Below are 21,030 nucleotides of genomic sequence, written 5' to 3' on the forward strand. Positions count from 1 at the left end.
AGCTTTAGTGCCTCTGAAGCGGTAATGGCCTGCCCATCCCAGTCACCCTCTAATCAAATTAGGGGAACCTGCACTAGCCTGTAAATCTCACCTGGAGCAGCACTACTCTCTAAAGATAAGTCCGTGGTGTAGCTGTCATGTGGAACTTATTGTTTTAATGGAGCCATTCGGGGGGCTTGGGACAGAAATGCTTCTCTCCAAACGGTCTGTGCTGCTGGAGATGTCCTGGGAAGCTGCTTTTTTAAAAATTTTTTTGTACTCCCAGTCAGAAATCAGACCATTTCCTTTCTCGGCACCTTGAGGGCCAATGGAAGCACTGCCCTGGCACCTTTCCCCGGACTCCCACTCTCCTCAGCACTTTTCTAGGGTGGCACATATTGAACCTGCTAAAATGCTTAAACTGTCACAGCTTTTGGCACATACTCACCCTGGGCAACGTTCCCACAGCCAAGAATCACAGCACAGCCTTCCCGGGGGAAACAGTTAACCTTGCAGTTATCTGCTGGTCCCCCCAGAAAGAGCCTTTCCTTTCCCTCACACAGGCTCATTTTCCCCACACGTGGATCTTCACACATTTCATTGCTTGTCTCCCATCCATTTTTTCCACTGTTTTTCACCCAAAGGAGTTAAGTAAAAAGGAGTGCTGAGAAGGCTGCTGAAGAAATGAAGTGGTGACAGTAGAAAGCACAGAGGGTCCTAGTGGGAACATGAGCAATGCTGAGAAACTTTCCTTGTCTTGGGCCAAGCCTGCTCTCCCCACATGGAAATCAGAACACAAACAGGGCCCCGAGCTGTTAAAGCCCTGCAAACCGAGGTGTAGGATGGATCTCCCAGCAGTCTCTCCCAAGGCAGACAGGCACAGAAAGGACAATGACAGCTTTGCTCCGCTCCTCTGTGCTTCCCAGTGTGCCCTACCAAGGACTGTCCATGGCAACTATCCCTCAGGGGTACAGGTTCTACCTGGGCACAAATCATCCACCACAGCCATGGTCCATCCAGGACAGTACCCCTGGGCACCTACTTGCATGAACATGTCTCCTCCTTGTCTCCTCTAGCTTTGTCCACTCCAGCTTTGCCCACATCTTATATTTCTCCTCCTGTCTCCTCCCTTCGTGGCTGCCACTTGCTCTTCCTTCAGCTCTGAGCTGAGGTGCTGCAGGATCCCCTGCTGGGCTGTAGTTCTGGGACATGATGGATTGTTCCCTTTGGTTTCAGAGCTGCTGGGAAGCAGCTGTGAGAGGCAGACATAGAGCTTCCCCACGGCTGCTGAGCCTCCTTGTCCACCCAACACAGCACTCGGGCACGAGCTCCTTGGCTGTTCGTGTGTACACACAGCAAATCCTGTGCTCTATTCCCAATGCAAAGGGCAGCCAGGAAGGACGTTTCCCAAGGGGGTTGGAGGACACCAGTGCGTGGCACAGCAGGAAGCCTGTGCTGGGGAAACACCTGACAAGGGATAACTGAGCTTATAAATAGAGAGAAGAGAAACACATCACTGGAGCAAAACAGGCAGGGACAGTCACGTCTGCACACACAGATTTCAGAAAACACATTAAAAATTTATTTTAAATATATTATAAAAGGAAGTCCATTCAACTTTAAAAACACTAGGCATTCTATCAATGATTCCCAATTTATGAAAGCTACTACATTAAAGTGCTACAAGTCCTTTACCACCCCCAGATATTAGGCTGTTGGTCCTAATATGCACAAAATAAATACACACTGATTCAAGAGGCACCATCCAGTTTTACAGAGAAAATGCATGCAGTACAAGGAACAGACAAACTTAGACCTAATCACCGAGATCCTGGAGAATGCATTTTGAAACCAATTCCCTTCTCCACCCTAGAGGCTAAAGCTATTTGTTGTTGTTATCATAAGGGCTAAGGTTTCAGGCTAGTAGCTTGACCAGTTTTTATCTTGTTTTGTGGTTGAAGTTCACATTTCCTTGCTCACTAATTGGGATTAGGACTTTTTTCAACTAGCGTTGAGCTAGTATAGTTAAGACCACATAGATCCAGTGGCTTTATATAAAACTCCCAAATCCCTCACATCTGCTGGAATCATTGAAGTCTTTTGAATATACAGAAGCAACAAGAAAGCTCAAAATGCAGAAAGTAGAGGAGTGTACTCAGCTAGCAGAGGCAGAGTCAAAAACAGTCATAGGCTTTTTATTAGGTTTTCCATAATCTATCACTGCCTAGTTCCATACAGACCTCCAAGCTAAAGCATGGCACTACTAAGGAGCAATCGGAGCAGGACTTGAGTTTATTTCAGTTACACTTTAAACTTATAATGTCAATAAATCAATCTGAACGGTTAATGAGGAATATGAAATGAATTGATAAGTCTGTGTTGAATGCTGATGGAAATTTCGGGTCTCATTTCCCATTCTCCACCCATTCATCTCTCCTCTCCACTTGAACCAGCTGAGGACTTGCAGCTTGATTTAAAATCTGGACTCAACACTCATTAGGTCAGAAACTAAAGCACTTTAAGGTAAATCCCACACAAGCTGGGAAATTGCAGCACACAGAATTTCCCTGCTTAAGATCAAGTAACAGGCCACAGTAGCCTGGGAGCAGGACCCAGTGCTCCTGACTCCCAAGCTAGCTCCCCTTTGCTGTGTATCCTGTGAAACCACACAGTTTATCCATGAACCACAGGAGCTGGGAGTGGATGTGGGATGCAAAGTACAGGTGTAGTGCTTGTGTTGGCAGAGCCAGGCTGTTTCAGACATGGTTTTACCAGGGCTATTTTGACTGGAAGCATGACAGGTTGATGCCTGAAAACCATTCAAGTGCCTGTCCATATCTTTGAAAGACAATTTAAAATATAATCTTCTCCCTTTTCAACCAGCAGTTCCATAATTGCCCAATATGGCTTTTAGGAGATCTCTCCCCAGGGTGATGTGAGCCAGCAGAGCTGCTGTGACAGCCCTGCAGCAGCCCCAGAGCACTGTGCTCTTGCAATGCTGGTGGTGCCTGTTTGACTCTCAGTATACTGATCTCAGTGCAGCAGGGAGGAGGAAAGTTTGCTGACTGGAACTCTCCAGTAAAGGAAAGCAAAGCCCTGTGCACAGGCTGCTGTAAAACCAACCAGGAAGAAAGTCAGGATGAGAAATTGCTTTCTTGCTACTTCTGTATTAGAGCTGTTAACACACCCTTTAAAAAGTTTCCCACTGATGGAAGGCATCGACTTTTTCTGAAAGACACTTCTGGCTACAGATTTTATAAGCTTTTGGGACTATTTATGATTTGCATACTTAGAAAATAAAATGCAGGATCCTGCATGCCAGTGAAATCATGAGCCTTCACCATGAGGTGAAACATCCAACAGGTAACCCAAGACATCCTCCAGCCTAGCTCCAGTTGCTACAGCGTGCCAGGAGGAAGCAGCCATCCTTTCCAAGTCTTCCTATTAGGAGTGACAACATCCCCTCCAATCATTAACGATACTGATTTAACAGAGGAAAACCAGGAGCTTCTGAATTACTGTCGTTCACACAAATTTTGCACTGAAAGTCAGACATTTTAAAAAAACACACACAAACACTGCACAAGTCAAGCTTTCTCTTACATCCTTCTCTCCCAACTCCTTCCCCTCTCCTCTCTTGTCCAGCAAGGCACTAGGAAATGGTTCAAGTTTAAGCATTTGCTGTACATTTACATTTAAAAAGGCACATCTTTATTTTAATGACGCTGTATTCCCCTTTCGGGAAGGCTCCCACATTCTTCTCTTGTGGTGTGGAAAAGGAAGTTAATTTCCCAGGTATGAGAAAAGACACCTTGCACACATGAGAGCCCCAAACCTATTTACTGTCTGTAAGCCTTAGAGATTAGCACCAGTAGAGATCAACAAATAGCTTCAAGAGCAAATCAAAGTATTTCTATGCAACACAACACACACCCAGGGATCCCTCTGTTGTCTCGGATTCTGATACTTAAAAGCAGCAGAACTTATGCAGACATAAAAAGAGGGGTGTTTCAATACTTTTTTGGGGAAAAAATATGAAAACATTTATTTTGCATTAGATAATCACCGGTATTTAATCTCCAGTCTTGACTCACATGCAGATGTGAAGATTTGCTTATGTATTCATGCTTTAGCAATTTTGCTTACAAATAACCAAAATTAATTGGAATAATTAACCAGATTGCCCAGCAAAGGCTCAGTTAAAGATGCAGATGATGAAATACAGCTTCTATTTCTCAATCAGTGGACGGTTGGCTATATTAGGTCTTTGCATTAGTCAGCAAAGCCTCTAGGGTATTGAAAAGTATAATTGATGCAAATAAATTAATAGTTCAAAGCCCAGTGAGCTAGTCAGAAAGGTAGAGAATTTGTGAGGCACTTATCACACTCAAATACCAAACCTTCAGGAAACAGATAAACCACACTAAGACGGAGCTGGTAAAACCACTCACACTAAAGCTCCAGTTTCTGTGTACTGGTGGTAGGTTGTCAAACTGGAATTGCCTCAACTACTACCTAATGTTTTGGTGCAAATTACTAAGAGCTGACCTTTATCTCCAAATTAAGATCTCCAAGTGGTAAAAGACCTGTTCATTACTGCAGTTCACTCCCTGAAGCATCCTGTGAGCCAAGCAGGCTCACAAGGTGAGCCCAAGTACAAAGCAAGCCATGCATTTTAGAAACAGAAGCTATTCCTCTCATTAGAAAACTAAGACACACAAAGTTGCAACCTGCAAGCAGAACAACCTACAGTCCATTTATAGAATCTGCTGATTGTGTCCCAATTTTAAAAAACTATCACTGTTCATGGACAAGCAGCTTCTTGTTCCACAGGTATTAAAACATTCATAAAGACATCTAGTCAGGCCATCTAGTGCTCCACAGTCAGCACTACCAGGCTAATGAGAGCATTAATAACTTAAGGAAAGCAGCAGCCAGACACAAAGCACTGGAAGGTGACTCTGTCTCCCACAGAAATGAAAAGGGATCCTAATGACAGATATGCTGTAGTAACTGAGAACATAAGATGTCATCTCTGCTTGATGCTGGTCTCACTTCCATACAATACTGCTGCAGAACTGTCACAAGGAAAACCTAGAGCTTTTTTTCTTTTCTTCACTCTCAAAACATTAGACAACAACACATTTTGGCAGCCTGGTCCCAGCTGCAATGCAGCACCCAATGTTTCCCATGCTCCATGACTGCATGGACCAGGTAAGATGGCAATAGAAGCTAGACATGGCCTCAGCTGTGAGGATGAGAGAGGGAGAGATGATTTTGATCCATTGTCAGCACATCACAATAGAGAGTTCAAGAGGCAGACAGTTGTCCCCTAGTTTGCATTCATCTTTTAGTATCAGTACATTCCAGCTCCTAGGATGAGACCATCCTGGTTCATGGTCTGGCAGATCCCACAGCCAAAACAGAAGGATAACACCTTGTACTGCTGACTGCACAAGGGAGAGGGTACCAGTAAAATGGGTCCATCAATCCCACATCTCTGCATAAGCAAACAGATCTCCAGTCACAGTAAACTGTACAGTGCCGTGGATGTTGGGACATGAGGAGAGATTAATAGCACATTCCCACAAGCCTAGAACACTACTGACCACAGGACTCAACAAATTACAGACTGATGAACAAATGGATAAAGACCAATGGCTAATCTGAGCCCTGAATTGATTATCCTGGATTAATCTGCTCACACCAACTGTGAATGGAAGTTGCCTGCATGTAGTAGATTTAACTCTGAGAAACCCTGGAGGTGTCTGTGCTGAAAGGATTATGAATAAGAAGCAAATTTGGAACCTGATATCCAAAGGCTCTTAGCAAAAGTCCTCACCTGTAAGAACTGTGCTTACTTAAAAAACCCTCTGCTAATCTTTCACCTTGAAGATTCAACAGTGAGTGACAAACTGACTGCAAAGTGAATGGACCAGAAACACAGATTTCTCATTGCTAATAACTACAGCCATATTCCCAACACTTGGCTGCACTTCCACGAGAGCTCATTCCTTCATCAGAGCTATGATTTGGAAAATAATAATGTCAACCTGTTTGAAATATATTTGGTCCAGGGCAAAAAAAAATATGCATTTCATTTCATTTTCCACTGATGGGCTTTTCCTTTTTTTTTGATAGGATGTTGAAATCCTGTGTCAGGATTTTACTTATATGGCGTCTGGAAGATAAAGCTGTGGGAACACTTCAGCGGGTGGTATAGCAGCTACAAAAAGTCCTGGAGGGTCCTGGATAACAAAATCATTTAACACAAGACCCAGGTGGGAAATAAAACAAAACAAAGGAAAAAAAATCCATTTGAATCACATTCAGACTCCTCTAAAAACAGAGTTTCTGTTCAGTCTCAGCACAGAATTGGCTCTGGCAAAGCCTTTAAAATTCCACCATCCCCAGAAGAGAAGGATGCAGCATCTTCACAATAAAGACTGGCCTGCTCGTTAACCTTCTCCTGAGATTCTCCCTTTTACCTTCATTAAATGTTTAAAAAAAAGTATTCTTAAAAAAATTTTTTGTAACCCTCCCCAGTAAAAACTATAATTGTAAAATATATATATATATTTTCTCAGTCTTTTAAAGATCAAGATTTCTGTTAAATTTTTCCAGGATGGTTGAGTTTGTGTGTTCAAATATCCACTGCTGTGTTGGAGATGAAGGATTGCAGCTATTCATAAAGATTTTTCGATCACTCTCACTGCAGTCCATACAGCTGCTGCTGACTGGATGGTAGAGAGTCTTGTCCTGGAGAAGAGAAATTTGATGTGAGGTTGCCAAGCAGAAAAAAAAAAGCTGTTTTAAAACCAACAGAAGGAAATTTTAAAAACCAAGGCAAGCTATTGTGTCATTTGGGTGTATCCAGAGTTGCTCCACACCTGCATGGTTGGCAAGTGTCTGAGTTCATTCCCAACCCTTTCAACAGAATCCAGCCCAATCCTCACACCTGCACTGGGAAGCTCTAAAGCTGTCCCTGAAGCCACAGGCTCTCCAGGCTGACATCCTACTGCATCACTCCGGGGCGCTGTGCCAGCAGACTGCGAGGACTAGGATCGGGCACTGAGACAAGAATTTACTTTCCTGTTGCCCACAATAGCTTATTTGCTTTAGTAGGAGGATGAATAAATCCTTATCTACTTTTGGCACGATTTTCCAGAACAAACCAACTCTCAGAACACCTCTTTGCAAACGGGTTTTGCAAAGGTGTTGCCTCACCTCGGTGCCAGCTGTGGACACACTGCAGAGAGTGTCCCTTCTGCTCAGGAGCCCTGGAGTCCTCACCTTTCTAACCAGTGGAATGGGGGAGTGACCTCTTTCTAATCAAGGGTAATTAATGGCACAATGACAACAGATTGTCTGCAGCTACTTGGAAAGAAGGAATAAAACATGAGTGGTGACATTTTAAGAAATTTAAGTGCCTACAGGCAATTTGACACCTTAGAAGAGAATACGAATACGCCCACACACAGACTCACTTTTCGGTATCTCCAGAGCTGGTTCCCCTTCATTCCATGACAGTCATAGAGGGTCACAGGGCTGCTGTGGGAAATGGCATCGAAACAAAACTTCTTGGTGTGCTGAGGATCCCCAGGACGGATGTCCTCTCTCCAGCTGAAGGTGAATACCTGCCAGGACAAACAGGACCCTCAGGGTGGCTGGTACTTGGGCATGATGTTTTCACCAGCAGGAGGCTGTTCTCTGTCCCCACAGGGTCGGGGTGATTTCAGGGAAAGGACAGTAACTTCTACAGAAAAACTACTCCCACCTCTGGGGACAAGCATTGCTGACCAAGGGAGTCTGTACCAGCTGCCACAGCATGTGAAAGGAGCCCGTGCTGCTGCAGCCAGCCATGCTGGTCAGCCTGGGTGTCTCTGCAATGCAGACATACATCAAGGATTAAATGAGCAGCTGACCAATTACAGCCCTTCACAGCCAGCAAAAAAGGCAGAGAGCTACAGGAGCTCTGAGTTCACGCTGGCAGTAAACACCCGAGTCTGCACAGCCAGCCTGCAGTCACCTTGAGAAGTCTGTCCCACACCTTCTGGGACAAGAGACCAGGAGCCCACAGCTTCCCACCCCACAGGAGTGTCAGAAGGGCAAACACGTGGGCAATGCTTCCTGGCACTTTCCTCTACTGACCCTGCAATGAACTCTCAGTGTTCTCAGGTGCAATGAAGGGATGGACAGTACAGACAAGCAGAGAAAGGGGTTTAGCTCTAGAAATGGGACACAACCTATGCCTGGCAATGCTGTGGCCTTGATAAAAGTGTCCTCTGTGACCAGCACTAGCCAGTGTGGTTCTGCAGGGCTACAGCCAACACTCCTCCATCTCAGCCCCTAAGGAGAAGGGGTGTTCTGTGGGCTCCTTTGGAGGCATGTGGAGGAATGGTTCTCTCTTCAGAGATACCTCATGGGGCATTAAGAAAGACTAGTAATGATCAGGGTGCTGCTAGCAGAACCAGTGTGGCTAAAAACTTTTGCACACAGAAGCCACTTTCTTCCTGCCTCTCTTTTAATCCCCTCTTGAGAGAGAAATTACCACAATCATTTAGGCTCAACACTCCACAGAAGTTCAAGCAACATTCTCTTCCTAAACAAAAGCCAACGTTAATTTTCAAGATCCTCCTGACACAGGGGCTTAGTTTTGGACTGTGCCTGAGTAAATTGGTTTTGTTTCTATTTTTCATGCATCAAAATTGATATGCAACAACCCTCTGTCTCCTACTACTGAAGCCATTCCCTGAAGAGTTATGCATGGCTCTGTAATAGAGGCATTGTTTTCTTGATCTTTTCTCAGCTCATCTGCTACAGTTTAGACAAACTAATATTTTCCTCCCTTCTGTTACAATAAAGCTGTCGTTTCTGGCACCTTATATGTTGAGAGGGTGAATCTATAACCCGGCTGGTATCATCTCTCTCCAGCAATGGTTGCGTGTTTATAATGCATTTGCCTCCTGTCAGGAGGATGATAGTGAGCGCTTATTGAATGCTCCTGCAGGTTCATTAATATGCATGATGCTCCTCTATCACTTCTTTCAGCACAACCTTTGAAGTTAATATTCACTTTGTTACATATTACAGCTGCCTTGTTACTGGTTTATTGTTTTGGCATATTGTTTCCTTGTGATTTCTTTTGTTCGCTCTGAGAACTTCAAAGCAGAGGTAAAAGCTCTGCTCAGAGTCTGCCAGCTCCAGACCCTGCCACAAGCACAAGCCACATCCTGCTACCAGCTCATCAAGTACAATTAGCATGTGAGCTTTGGGGTGCACCTGACAGCTCTGCAGTGGCCTTCCTTAAACATTGGTTCTTGTAGCTTGTCCATCCCCAAATTTAGGGGCCGATGATTTATCAGACGGATTGTTACCTGCACGTTGTTCCATGCTGCTTCTCCTCTGTCCTTCACGCAGTTTTCCAGCCTCAATGGGGATCCCAGGGCTCCATGCTTAGTATCCACACACAGTCCAGTTCCTACATTGCGTATCTGAAACAGTAAATAAGTCACTGAATCTCCTACTCCTACCAGGTGACAGGAAAGAAGGCTCAAATTGCCTCAATTAGCAGCAGTATTTGTACGGAGACAATTTTTAAGATTCCTCACTTAACTGTGTGTCTGAGCTGGCAGGTAACAGCTGAAAGAAAGCACAGAACTCAAAATAGGACCCATTGCCAGCTGTACCATAACCTCCATCTCACAGCAAAACCCACAGGACTGCAGAGCCCACTGTGATGTTGTGATGGTGCATCCTCCTCACCCACACTGTGGTCTCAGAAATGCTCATTAGGCCTTGGCCTTGACAAACAGCACCAGGGCTCAGCTCCTCTTGACCTTATCAGAAACACTGTCTGCCACAGTTGTGTGTAGCAATCCACGAATTCACTCCTGGGGTCATTTTTTAACCAGAACACAGCCAACTTTCAAAAACAGGGATGGGATTTCTGGCTTTCAGATGGGAAAGCTAAGGAGCAAAGTAGCTCAACATAGTTGTGAGGCCCTTTGGAAATATTATTGCTCAGCTGCCTCCTCTCCCTAGTCCTCTCTTTGGCATGTTCTGATTCCTACTAAATACACAGCGTGCAGAACAAGCCAAGTCTCTGTTCTCGTTGTAGCTGTGCATTAATAGAAGCAGCTGCCTGCCCAACTGCCTGCTTTGATCAGGCCACTGCAATGGTAGAGGAGTTCTGGGCTTTGAAACATATCAAGCAGATCTTGAAATACTCGCTTGCACCTTACTCACAGCAACCCAGTACCGGAGCACACGGGCGACCTTACAAAACCAAACCGCAGCCTGTTTGCCCATCACAGACGTCAGAGCACAAACTTGCCTCTCCCCAGGCAGCTGCTGGAGGCTCCACCGGTGGGTAGAACTTTGGCAAGTCCCAGGCGACCTCGCTCATGAACCACTTGAAGCTTTTGCAGTTGAGGCTGTTGCGAAGCTCCTTCTGGGCCGCGACGTCCCCCGCGGAGAGGTGCCGGTACTCTGGTCTGCGCTGGTAAATGTACTCGGCGTACTCATCCATCCACACCTCAGCCACCCGCTTCAGGTTCTGTGTGGGCAACAGCCACGGGTGAGAACGAGAAGGAAAACCACCTGAGAGCACTGCACAGACCACTGACATTAGCATTCAGAGCAGCTCGCATGTTTTCGCTCAGAAAGGATTTTCATTCACATCCACTCTTTCTCTCCAGCTTCAGGACAAAGATTATTTTTATTATTCTCTAGTTCCAAGGGACTTTTAGAAAGATATTTTCAGTTGAGGTCAAAAGAATCCTGGCACTTGGCCATTATATCTAGTTCCTTGTGGCTAAGAAAAACAACATTAATCAAAAGTTGGGTTTTTTCCTTTTTTTTCTGTAAAGAAACTAGTCAGAACATGATGCTGGTAAATACCACTGGACATTCAAAGGTCTCTGACAAAAAGCTGCTTTCTTAAATCCTTCTTATTGCATCTTTTATATCCATCTAGAAATGGGATTTGCAGTACTCCCTTCTGGAAAGCTTCAGTTCACAATACTCTTTCTTAGCACTATTTTTCCATTTTCTTGGGTAAAACTATGACATACCTCAGGAATATGGAACTTTCAGGTGATGACCCTTCAGAACAGAAGCAAAGGGTTTACCTCCTGGCAGGAGTACATTTCATGTGTTACTGTAAAGCTTAATCCACTGTGCAATTCCAAGACAGCAATAAACACCACCCTCTCGAGACAACCTGCTTGTCACAGCACCCTCGAGACTGCTGGATCTTGGACTGTTCTCTGGCAACATCAGGCACATTCTTGGTGCCAAGACTTGCCATGTGCAGTTGTTACTCCAGTGACCAAGCAACACTGCCCTGCCCACCTTGCATGAAGCTGGTCAGTCCCGCAGTGATCATTTACTACCAAAAAAATTAGGATGCTAAGAGTGAGCAGTGTGCTGACCCTGCCCTGAATGCAGCCTCCAAACAAGAGCAGGTGTTTATCTCAAGGTGACTAAATGGTCTTAGATGCCAAGAAACAGCCTTGGCTACACCTCTCTGCCATCTCCTTCAAGCACTGTGGGAGTTCACGAGTGCCAAATACCGAATCAAAAGAAATACAGCTCCTTCCTGAAGAGATGGCACAGACAGGAGAGTGCTCTGTCGCTCTGACAGGTCATTGCTGGGCTGAGGAATAAATCCAAATCTATAACCAGGGCCGTGCTATTAAACTGGAAAGCATTTTAACACTGTGCAAGCTATAAACTACAGAACAGCAGGGCACCTTTTTGTGGTTTTTAGTTTTGCAGCCTTCCTGCTTCTATGATTTTTTTCTCCCACCAGAGGGCAATGTAGTCCCTTCTCAATTTAAAAATTAACTGGAGAAACCCAGTGCATGATAGGCAAAAGCTCTTTCCTCTTTGGGCTACACTAGATTAAGAAATAAGATGGCAGTGAACATTCCATTGTGGAAAATTACAGCTTGCCCATTCAGTGGTCTGTGATGCTTGAAGTTGAGAGGTCTTTCAATCACCAAAATGCAATCACCACGCTGAAGCCTGCTGCTCTTGGAGAGCACAGCTATAAAATGACTGAAGTATTATACAAATAAAGCCATATCTTGTTTTTATAGCCAGTGCCTGATCACAGAGTCCCTTCCCAGCACCCAACAGTAGCCTTTGTCAGCTGTCAGCACACGTCTTGCAGCTCCCCAGGCTCTCTTCCCTTTGTGCTACACATCCACCACTGCAAAACTGCTCAACTTACACTGTACCAGTGCAACTTACAGACCACAAAGCCTACATTTGCCTCTCCATTGAGAGGTCAGAGGAGACAACAGCATGGTCATGTTGCAGTCAGACATCTGTAGTGGGGAATGCCACTACCACTTACTCTTGCCAGGCTAACTCCTGTGGGAACCTTGTATGGAACATATTTCCTGTAGATATGACCAACCCTAGAGCAAGGGATGTCCTCCATGCGACCTCCACACATCCATACCTGTGGAACAGCAGAGAAACAGATTCAATCTTGGTTTACGGAGAAAACTGAAAAAGAAAAAAAAAAGACTTCCAAGTACTGAAAAAGCTTAACCCAGATTTTTACATTAAAGTACACTCTTCCCAAATCCCCTCCCCTCCTTGCCTTAGTCTCAAATCCTATAACTACCCGCTTAGAGCCATGCAGCAAGCCTTGATTTAGCACAAGTGCTATCAAGCCTTCTTCACAGAAAAGAACAGGGGGAAAAAAATCCGAGCACCCAGAGAACAGCACACACCTCACTTTAAACTGATATACATTATTACAGCCATAGTAACCACAACAGTTAAACTGGGCTGCCATAAAAACCCTGGGTGTAGGTTGTGTAACGATGCTGTAAAAGGGAGGCCATCTCTGTAGTACAGGTGGTCATGTGTTATGCAAAAGGCTCCAGGGAATTCATGAGCCTGTTCAAGTGCCAGAAATCAGAAGAAACTGCTACTTTTTCCCGTGGTTATATCACTGCTCTCGTATGGTTTCATTGCTGACATTCACTCATTGCTTTTGCAGCCTTACAATTAACTGGAAATCCCTGCCTGGTAACACACAAATAGCTTTAAAAAAGCCCTCAGGAAGTCACTAGAGCACACTGTAGTTGGAGATGACTACCTTGATGCTTGGTTAATGTCTAGATTAGGCCCAGAAGCTTCCTTCCCCATCTGGGAAGATTTGACTCTGTGCCAGCACTCTGCAACAACATTCTTTTATTCCTTATTTATAGCACAGATGTAAAAATTTTGTCCGAGTGAAAGAAAAGATGTTTCCTGAACCAGCCAATCTCCTTCATTAGCTTTAAGAAATATATCCACATGCTTCACAAAAAGACTTAAAGAAAAAGTACCCTTCAGAATGCCAAACAAACGACTTTCTGAATTCCTGAAGCACGGCACTGCCTTGCCCTGCAGTTTGTCCCCAGATCTGACGGCAGTGCCCCGAGGGCTGCACTGTTTAGGCTGGTGCTGCAGTGCTCTTGATCCCCCCGTTCACTGTGGCTAATTTGAGCCACAGCAGTTCACTGTACAACGAGCTTAGTCAACAGCTTCACACATTGCAGGCAATTCCATTAATATTCTACAGCGACAATATTAAATACTTAGCTCAGAAGAGAAATATTTGGCCAAGGCTGCTGCATAATTATTAGCTCTGACACTGAAGTCCTCTGGAGTTTTAGCTCTGTCTGCTGGCCCCAATAATTACAGTCATTTGCTGACTGTGTATAACTTAATGGAGGTTGGTTGCTCTCGGTTAGAGGAATATTTTTCACAGGCAACTTCTAAAGTTCAGGGTATTTAATTACATGTCGTTATGGCGAGAGAGACAAGAAGAAAGTTGACAAACACTCCTGCTACAGGATTTCATTCCTTTTGTCCCTGCTGTGTCTTGAGAGGCTGGTATGGAAGAGATGAAAAAAAACCTAGCACTCAGCTTCTGTGAAGTTTCTCAGGGAATTAGAAATCCTTCTTATTCTGTAGTTGCCTTGCTTTTGGCTGCAGAGGGCCACAGCACGATTTCGCTGCTGGGACATGAAGAGATAGGCTGAGAAACAGGAATTTGGACATGTTTTGCGTTTCTATGACAGAAATGGTTTGTGTAAGGCTGTAAGAGCTGCAACAGATCTGGGAACTATGAAGAGCTGCAGAAGCAGCAGCAGAAGCCCAGAGCTCAGTTGCATAGACACACACACAATCCTCGACAACCTGTATTACCCTTCCCTGCACCCTGCATCAAGCAAGCCTGACAAGGTTCACAGCAGCTGCATTTTAGTGTAACACAAGCCTGAGTGCAAACACCAGCCTGTTATCCTTGCTGTCTGCCCAGAGGATGCCTCACCTGCCCTGCCTCCAAGTCAGGCCACTGTGAATACATCTCTCCTCTGAAACATGATGTCCCTATAGTAAGGTGAGCAGCAGAGCCCTGCAGTTAGTACAGCTGGAGAGGAGAGCACTGTCCTTGCACTGCAGATCTTGTGAAGTGAAAACAGACAGCACTGATTCCCAGAGCCCTTTGCTGGAGAGAGGCAGAGGGTGTGAGGAACTGGACAGAACTGATGGTATGCTGGACCAGGAGCTCCAAACTGCTACAAGACTCCAGGCATAGAAGATGACATTAAGTGAACACATGTAACTAACTATATGATCAGAAAAGCTGCTTAACTGAGTTACTGAACAAGTAAAATCTAACATCAGTTTTACATACTCTTTTCCTGATCATGCTTTAAAATATTTCCTTCCAAATGATGCTGCAATGGAGGCAATGGAAGGCTTCCTAATTCCTTCTAGCAGAGCTCAGTGACCCTTTCAAGGTACTTCACCAACTCTGTGCCTCTTTAACGGTGTGTCACGCTGCAAGTGACAGTGTGGCACCCACAGTACAAATCTAATTTTAAAAGCATGCTTTCCATTCATTCGTTGCTGCTTTGATTTATTTTATTAGTGAGCTGCTTTGTGTGGTGACAGAACTCATTACAACCTCCATAAAGACAATTACCAGTCCTTATCTATACAACTGGAAGAAGGGGGAGAGGGAAAGAGCGTGATGTGCATTGGTAAAACACAGCTAACAAAAGCATAAGAAAGCCAGAGTTAAAGGTCAGGAAATCGCATCCAAGGGTCTGTCAAGGAATAACTGCAAGGGAAGAAAACCCAAAATAGCTGTGTGCTCACTAAGGGAATGCTTCCAGTCAGTGAGATTTGGTTGTCTTTAAACAAGGATACAGTTCCCAGGCATGACACACCAAAACTTACACTGCTAAAAATACCATGCTGTCAGACAGCTGGAACGGTGCTCATCTGTGGGGCAGCACCTCATGCCTTCCCCACAACACTGACTGCCACTGACTGCCTTCTCCTTAGAAGGCTCTAGGGGAGCCAGCTTCTTCTTGTTGCTGTTTTACAGAGGGTGAGATGGTGCCTCACTCCTTGGCTGACATGACAGTAAAACATCACAGCCTGAACTTGACACACCTGATTTCAATCAGCCATTTACTAGAACACCGTAAGAACAAGAATTAAAACTGGACAGGCAGACAGTGCTTTACACAATAATCTGATCAGATTCTCATCAGGAGAGAACAGGAAATTTCTCTTCCTCCTCAGGCACAATTTTGCCAATCTCCATTTTGGGCTTGGAATCCAGCAGCTGACAGGGAAATTAAGGGAAAACCTGGCTACACTGAGGTCAATGGGCCTACTGCAACAGATTTAGCTAAGGCCACAATCTCGCCCTAATAATAAAAATGTACACAAGGGAAATAAAATAACAGCACCAGTGATATTACTTCCATCTTCCCAGTGGCCCGGAGAGCTGTAACTCCATATTCATTAAGCAACGTCTGAGCCTTTGACTCAGTCAGTATGCTATGAAAGCAGCAGATAATATGCCACCTATTCTCTACATGGGAATGTTATGCTGATCCAATTCCCTTTCTGCAATTTCAGAAAACAATGTCAGGTAAGACAGCTGAACCTCTCCTCTCAAACACACAATACAATGCTGCAGTTGGTGTGTGAACACACATTATCTGGGAATACAAGGTTTATGGTTTCCAAAGACTGCACCATGATGAGCCAATGCTTCCCAAGAGAGGGAAAAAACACAAAAGAGAGAGTTAAGCCTTGAGAACAAAGCGGCTCCTGCAAGGCACAACAGAAATGAAGACCATGGGATGAACCAACAGAGAGAAGCTGGCTGGTTGTCTGAGCACACACTGAAAGGTGGGAAGAAAAAGACATAGAGAATAAGTCAGGGGGGTTCTCTGCATAACAAGGAAGGTGAGAGGATGAAAGTAAGGGAAACCAATAATTCAGGAAAATTGTAATCCTTTGTATTAGAAGCATCAGCTGCTCCCGCAGCTGGGACTTAGTGGTCTATAAAAGATTAAGGTAGCTCATGGGGCACTGGGATCTGCGTGTTTGCACAGCACCTTCTCTCACATCACACACCAGCACAGCCCCTCCTCATCGTCTGGAGCATTCAAGAGTAATGAGAGCACTTTCCAATAATCAGACAGTGGAGGGGAGCCCTTTCCTGCTGCTGCTTGGTGGGAGGCTGCTCTGGAACCTGAACCAAGCACACAGGGTGGACAGAGGCAAAAAATTCAAGTCATTGATCTGGAACTGCTCTGTGCATCACCACATAGGGAGGGAGAAAGAAGCCACCCTGTACTGCAGCTGAGAGCCTTAGAATTAAGCAGCATGTGCTGGCTAAAAAGAACCCCCCCCAAAAAAAGCAGCAGAATGCCCAGCCTGTTTCAGTGTGGGCAAACGTGAGCTGCTGGAAAGTGGTGCAAGGATGTGCCTGGAATAAGCAGTGGAGGCTCACAATCAGCACTAACTTCAGCGACACAACTGGAAATGTTCAGAAGGGATCCCTTGGCAGCTGCACCCGAACTACATGTCTGCCAGTGGCAACATGGGAATAAGAAATGTGCTGCTGATATGGGGCACAGGAGATGCAGGCATTAGACTTGTGAACAGAAGCTATGAAGCACTTGAATTTGTTGGAAATCAGAAGCAATCCGTGTTGATGCTTTGGGAAGGGGATTTGGAAAAATCCAATGATCTACCACACCACTCAAGATCTGAAGTACAAAGTACAGCTATATTTATGCCTATATGAGCCAGAGACATCCCTTTTTACTCTTCTGTTTCCCCATACCCCAAAAAATCAGAGACAACATATTTATGGAAGAGAGGCGTGAAGCAGTTTACTGAAGATTATGTAAGCCAAACAGAAGAGAAGCCAAAAAAATACTGGAAAAGAGGCAACATGATCTCAAATGAAACTGAGCGTAGATAAGTGCTGTAAAAAGTAGCATTTGCAGGAAGGAACAGTTTAAATGCTCCATATATACCACTCCAAATTAAATGCATTTGTGTAAAAAAAAATGAAGTGGTTACGTAGGCAGCTATTAAGTTGCGTTTAGAAGAGGAAAGGCCCATTGTAACTTTGGGTAAAGCATTTAATTTTGCTCACATAATTTCAGGAAGATAAAAAAGACCAGGAAAAGCTGTAAGAGAGAAGAAGCATAGAAGTGACTCCAAAAAAAGCAAGAAAATCCACCTCGATGAAGTCCATTGAACAGAGGAACCACGGCTGTAGTTAGGGAGAAATGAAAGGTGAAAAGTGCCCCACAGAGACAGCTGTGAATGCTTGTTACCCCTTCTCTAAAATACAAGGACATACTCCAAGGCAGCAGCTGGGGTGGAGGAGATGGAGGAGAATGGTTCTCTCAGAACATGGATCTGCAGAGCAGTTTGCCCGGAGCAAGCAGAGCTCATGGAGCAAAGGAGGCTCATCTGAACACAGGCAACACCTGCAAGGAGCACTGGAGCCTGGGACCTGCCTGCTGTGTCTGGGGATAACCTGACACAGGAAGACCTTAACCTGCAGAGGTGCTGGGTTAGAGGCACTGAGCTGCTCTGGATATACACAGGGCAAGAGGAGGAAGAAATGCCTGTTTTCTGCTTGAATATGGAAAGGATAAATAACTCCTTCAATTCTAATCAAGAAATTTGTTTTAAGGGACTGGTAAAACCCACAAAACTACAAACCAGCAGTCAGGGGTAGAAAGTTTGTTTCTAATGTGAAGTTCACCTAAATTTTTTTGTACCTCCTGCATGCAAGTGTTTTCTAGTGATGTTTGGTGTACACATTTCATACAAGGAGCAAGGCTTCTAGAGTTTGATCCAGCCTCCAGCTAAATGTTTTCTGAGGTGCTAAACACTGATGATTTCTCTCTTGGCTTGCCTGAAAATTTCTGCTCAGGAGGAAGCAGAGCCAGCTGATGACAGAAATACATACGATCCCCAAACAGAGAGGCAAGAGGCTCCTAAATAAACTTGTTTATTCCCAGTCTCTCAGCAACAGAGCCCTGGATTTTAAAATAAAGGCAAAATCCAGTAAAGAACAGTCCATGCATGGCCAAAAAAGGAATATACTTAAGAAAAAAAAACAAAACATCATGAAACAAACCCCCAAAAGCCCTCTATTCCTGATGAGGCTCAAGAAGACCAGATCCTACGCAATGGATTAAAGACCAGCAGTACAACTGCACCCACAATGCCCAGACACAGGGATGGATTCTTTGTTAAAGCTGGGCTGTAAATCTGGCACGCTCAGAATCTGAAATCCCATGTGATAATAAATAATGTGAAAGCAGGTACCCCACGCCTAAAGCCAGAGCTTTAAATTATTTGACAGCGCACCTTTAACTACAAAAATCTCAGTCTGCTTCTAAAGGTAAAATCGTAGCTCTAAGCTCGCCAGGAAATGTCATAGCTTCATAAATTCTATGAACAAACCTTCTATTCTTGCAATTCCAGCAGAATTATTAAATCTATCAGCCACAGATGAATGTATCAATTTATCTTAATTTCTGAAAATACACTGAGCCTCTTTCAGTGAAACCTTCATTTTTCTGTTGCACAATGAAAGAAAAAGGGGGGTCTTTGCAGAGATTAATTAAAGCAAATTTATCCCTCCATAAATTACCGTCTCTGGACTGAAATAAACCACAGTGTGTTTCAGAGGGGATAAGCAAACAGATGAATGAAGTAGTCTTATTTCCTGCAGATCAAGCAGTGTGACTGTCTGCTGTGGCACTGGAGACAAAGGGCTTACCCAGCCACTGTCATCACTCTTGGAAACCAGCATTTTCAGAAAGGAAGAGAGGCTGAATACTGACACTGCCCCTCCCGCAGAGAATGAGTGTGTTACACAATTTCATTACATGCAACCCAAAGAGCAAATGGCTCTAATTTCTGCCACCATTACAGAGGACACGGGACCTCCAAGGTGACTTTATTTTTTTTATAAGTAAATGATGGAAGAAAAGACTGCCTCAAGAACAATGTCTTTTCTCCCGCTGTTTGCTGCCCAGTAGCTCACGGGGTGTATGTATGGCAATATGGGTTGCTGTGGTTTGATATCCTCTGAATTGCACAGGGGCATTGAGATTTAGGAATCTGTCTTGGAAGAGACCAGCCATGACTTTTCAGGGGAGACTTGCAGAATTTTAGCTGCTGAAGCTAAACTGCACTATAGTAGCAGTGCTGCCATCTTCTAGCCCTGTGCTGAGGCCAACCAGCTTAGATCAGTGGCATCCAGACACCTATAAAACTATATATTCAACTTCTGAAAGAGAAACCCCAAGGTTTAACGTAGAAATCTTTACTCCAGCTATGGAAAGGATTCCAGACTACGCCTGGGATGTTCCAGTGGGTTTCCTAGATTGGATTTCAGAGTGCCATCTTGCAAGATAACACAGGTACCAGCGGTGTTGCTGGGTCACAGTGACATGTTACTACTAGTAAGCATTTTGAGTCAGCTGGCTAACTCTTAATTTTAAAGCCCTCAACTGAGCAGCTCAGTCAGTCAGTGAGTAACAGAACTGTCCCCAAGCCAGGCAGATAATGATCCAAAGTCATTGCCAGCAACAGTGCTATTACTCCAGTTGTTGGGGATTTCTTCCTGGGTAATTAACAGACCCAGTTCCTCGCAGCCAGGAGTCAGATGGATTGACTACAGACAGAAAGTTGCTCTCAGCTCTGGGAACTTGAGCTGAGGGCTGAGGTACTCAAATGGGCAAACACTGAGCTGCTGGAATCGTTCTTCCCTCAAGGAGGGGAGTGTTTCATCATCTTGCCAGGGTGAGCACTAAGCAGCCCAAGAGTCAGAGAGCTCCACACAAGCTGACTTACCCTTGCTGGGAGGAGTGCATGCATCGGAATCTGTGACCACAGAGTGAGGACACCCCAGCTAATCATGCTCCAAAACTGACCCTCCCAAGTGACTGGTCACACCATCGCTGTTTCTTCTGTGCACTATCTTACTACTCCCAGCTCTTTCACCTTTAGTCACACGCAAAAGCAAGGACAAGACAGATCATTCACATTCTGCGCCTCAGAACAATTCTTACTTTTCAAAACAAAAGTAATTTCCAGAGAACATGGCTCACCTTAAAGGATATTTCATACTGCTCTCCTCCCCATATCTCCAGACCTGCATCATACCCTCCCAGCTCCCAGAACCACTTTCTATCGACTGCAAACAGTCCTCCAGCCATTACAGGAGACCTTAAGGAAAAACCAGACTCCATATTACAAACACATTTAAAGATACAGATCTCTAACTAAACATTTAAAAAACAAAGCAAGATTTGACAAATATTTTCACCACCCAGTGTTCCCGGTGCCTTTACAGCCCTGTCAGAGCAACAAACAGTTGTTTTGGCATTATCTACTGATTTCCCACTTGTAAAGGAGGAGGAGGACCAGACTAGGGTCCCTTCAGAACCAGCCAATGCCTCTCCTCCAAACAGGCAGGAGTTCACCATTAAGTGACAGGACACAACCTCTCCCAGAGGGACCTGTGTGCTGCACACGTGGTGCTCTGCCTCAGTCGTATGATCAAGTCATTGAGTTTAACCTCAAAAAGAGTTTTGTTGACTTTTTTTTTTTTTAACACTGTATAAGGGACAGCAGAACTGTCTCAGTGGTGGCAAGTACAGCAACAACAGAACACAACTTCATTGCAGATTT

At 44.7% G+C, this 21,030-nt stretch overlaps 1 protein-coding gene across 1 annotated transcript in view; it reads right to left on the minus strand.

Annotated features, from left to right (window-relative positions):
* Positions 1-1,538: 1,538 nt before the first annotated feature.
* Positions 1,539-21,030, minus strand: part of GALNT10 (polypeptide N-acetylgalactosaminyltransferase 10) — an 82,062-nt gene continuing 62,570 nt past the window's right edge. Inside the window, exons 7-12 of the mRNA XM_032703042.1 lie at positions 20,448-20,565; positions 12,344-12,451; positions 10,316-10,537; positions 9,357-9,473; positions 7,467-7,616; positions 1,539-6,738 (exon numbers count right to left, since the gene is read on the minus strand). Coding sequence (XP_032558933.1) covers positions 6,571-6,738; positions 7,467-7,616; positions 9,357-9,473; positions 10,316-10,537; positions 12,344-12,451; positions 20,448-20,565 — 883 coding nt within the window. The 3' untranslated portion in view covers positions 1,539-6,570. The remainder of the gene's footprint in view (positions 6,739-7,466; positions 7,617-9,356; positions 9,474-10,315; positions 10,538-12,343; positions 12,452-20,447; positions 20,566-21,030) is intronic.

The sequence above is a fragment of the Chiroxiphia lanceolata genome, chromosome 15 (assembly GCF_009829145.1).
Source record: "Chiroxiphia lanceolata isolate bChiLan1 chromosome 15, bChiLan1.pri, whole genome shotgun sequence".
Lineage (NCBI taxonomy): Eukaryota > Metazoa > Chordata > Aves > Passeriformes > Pipridae > Chiroxiphia > Chiroxiphia lanceolata.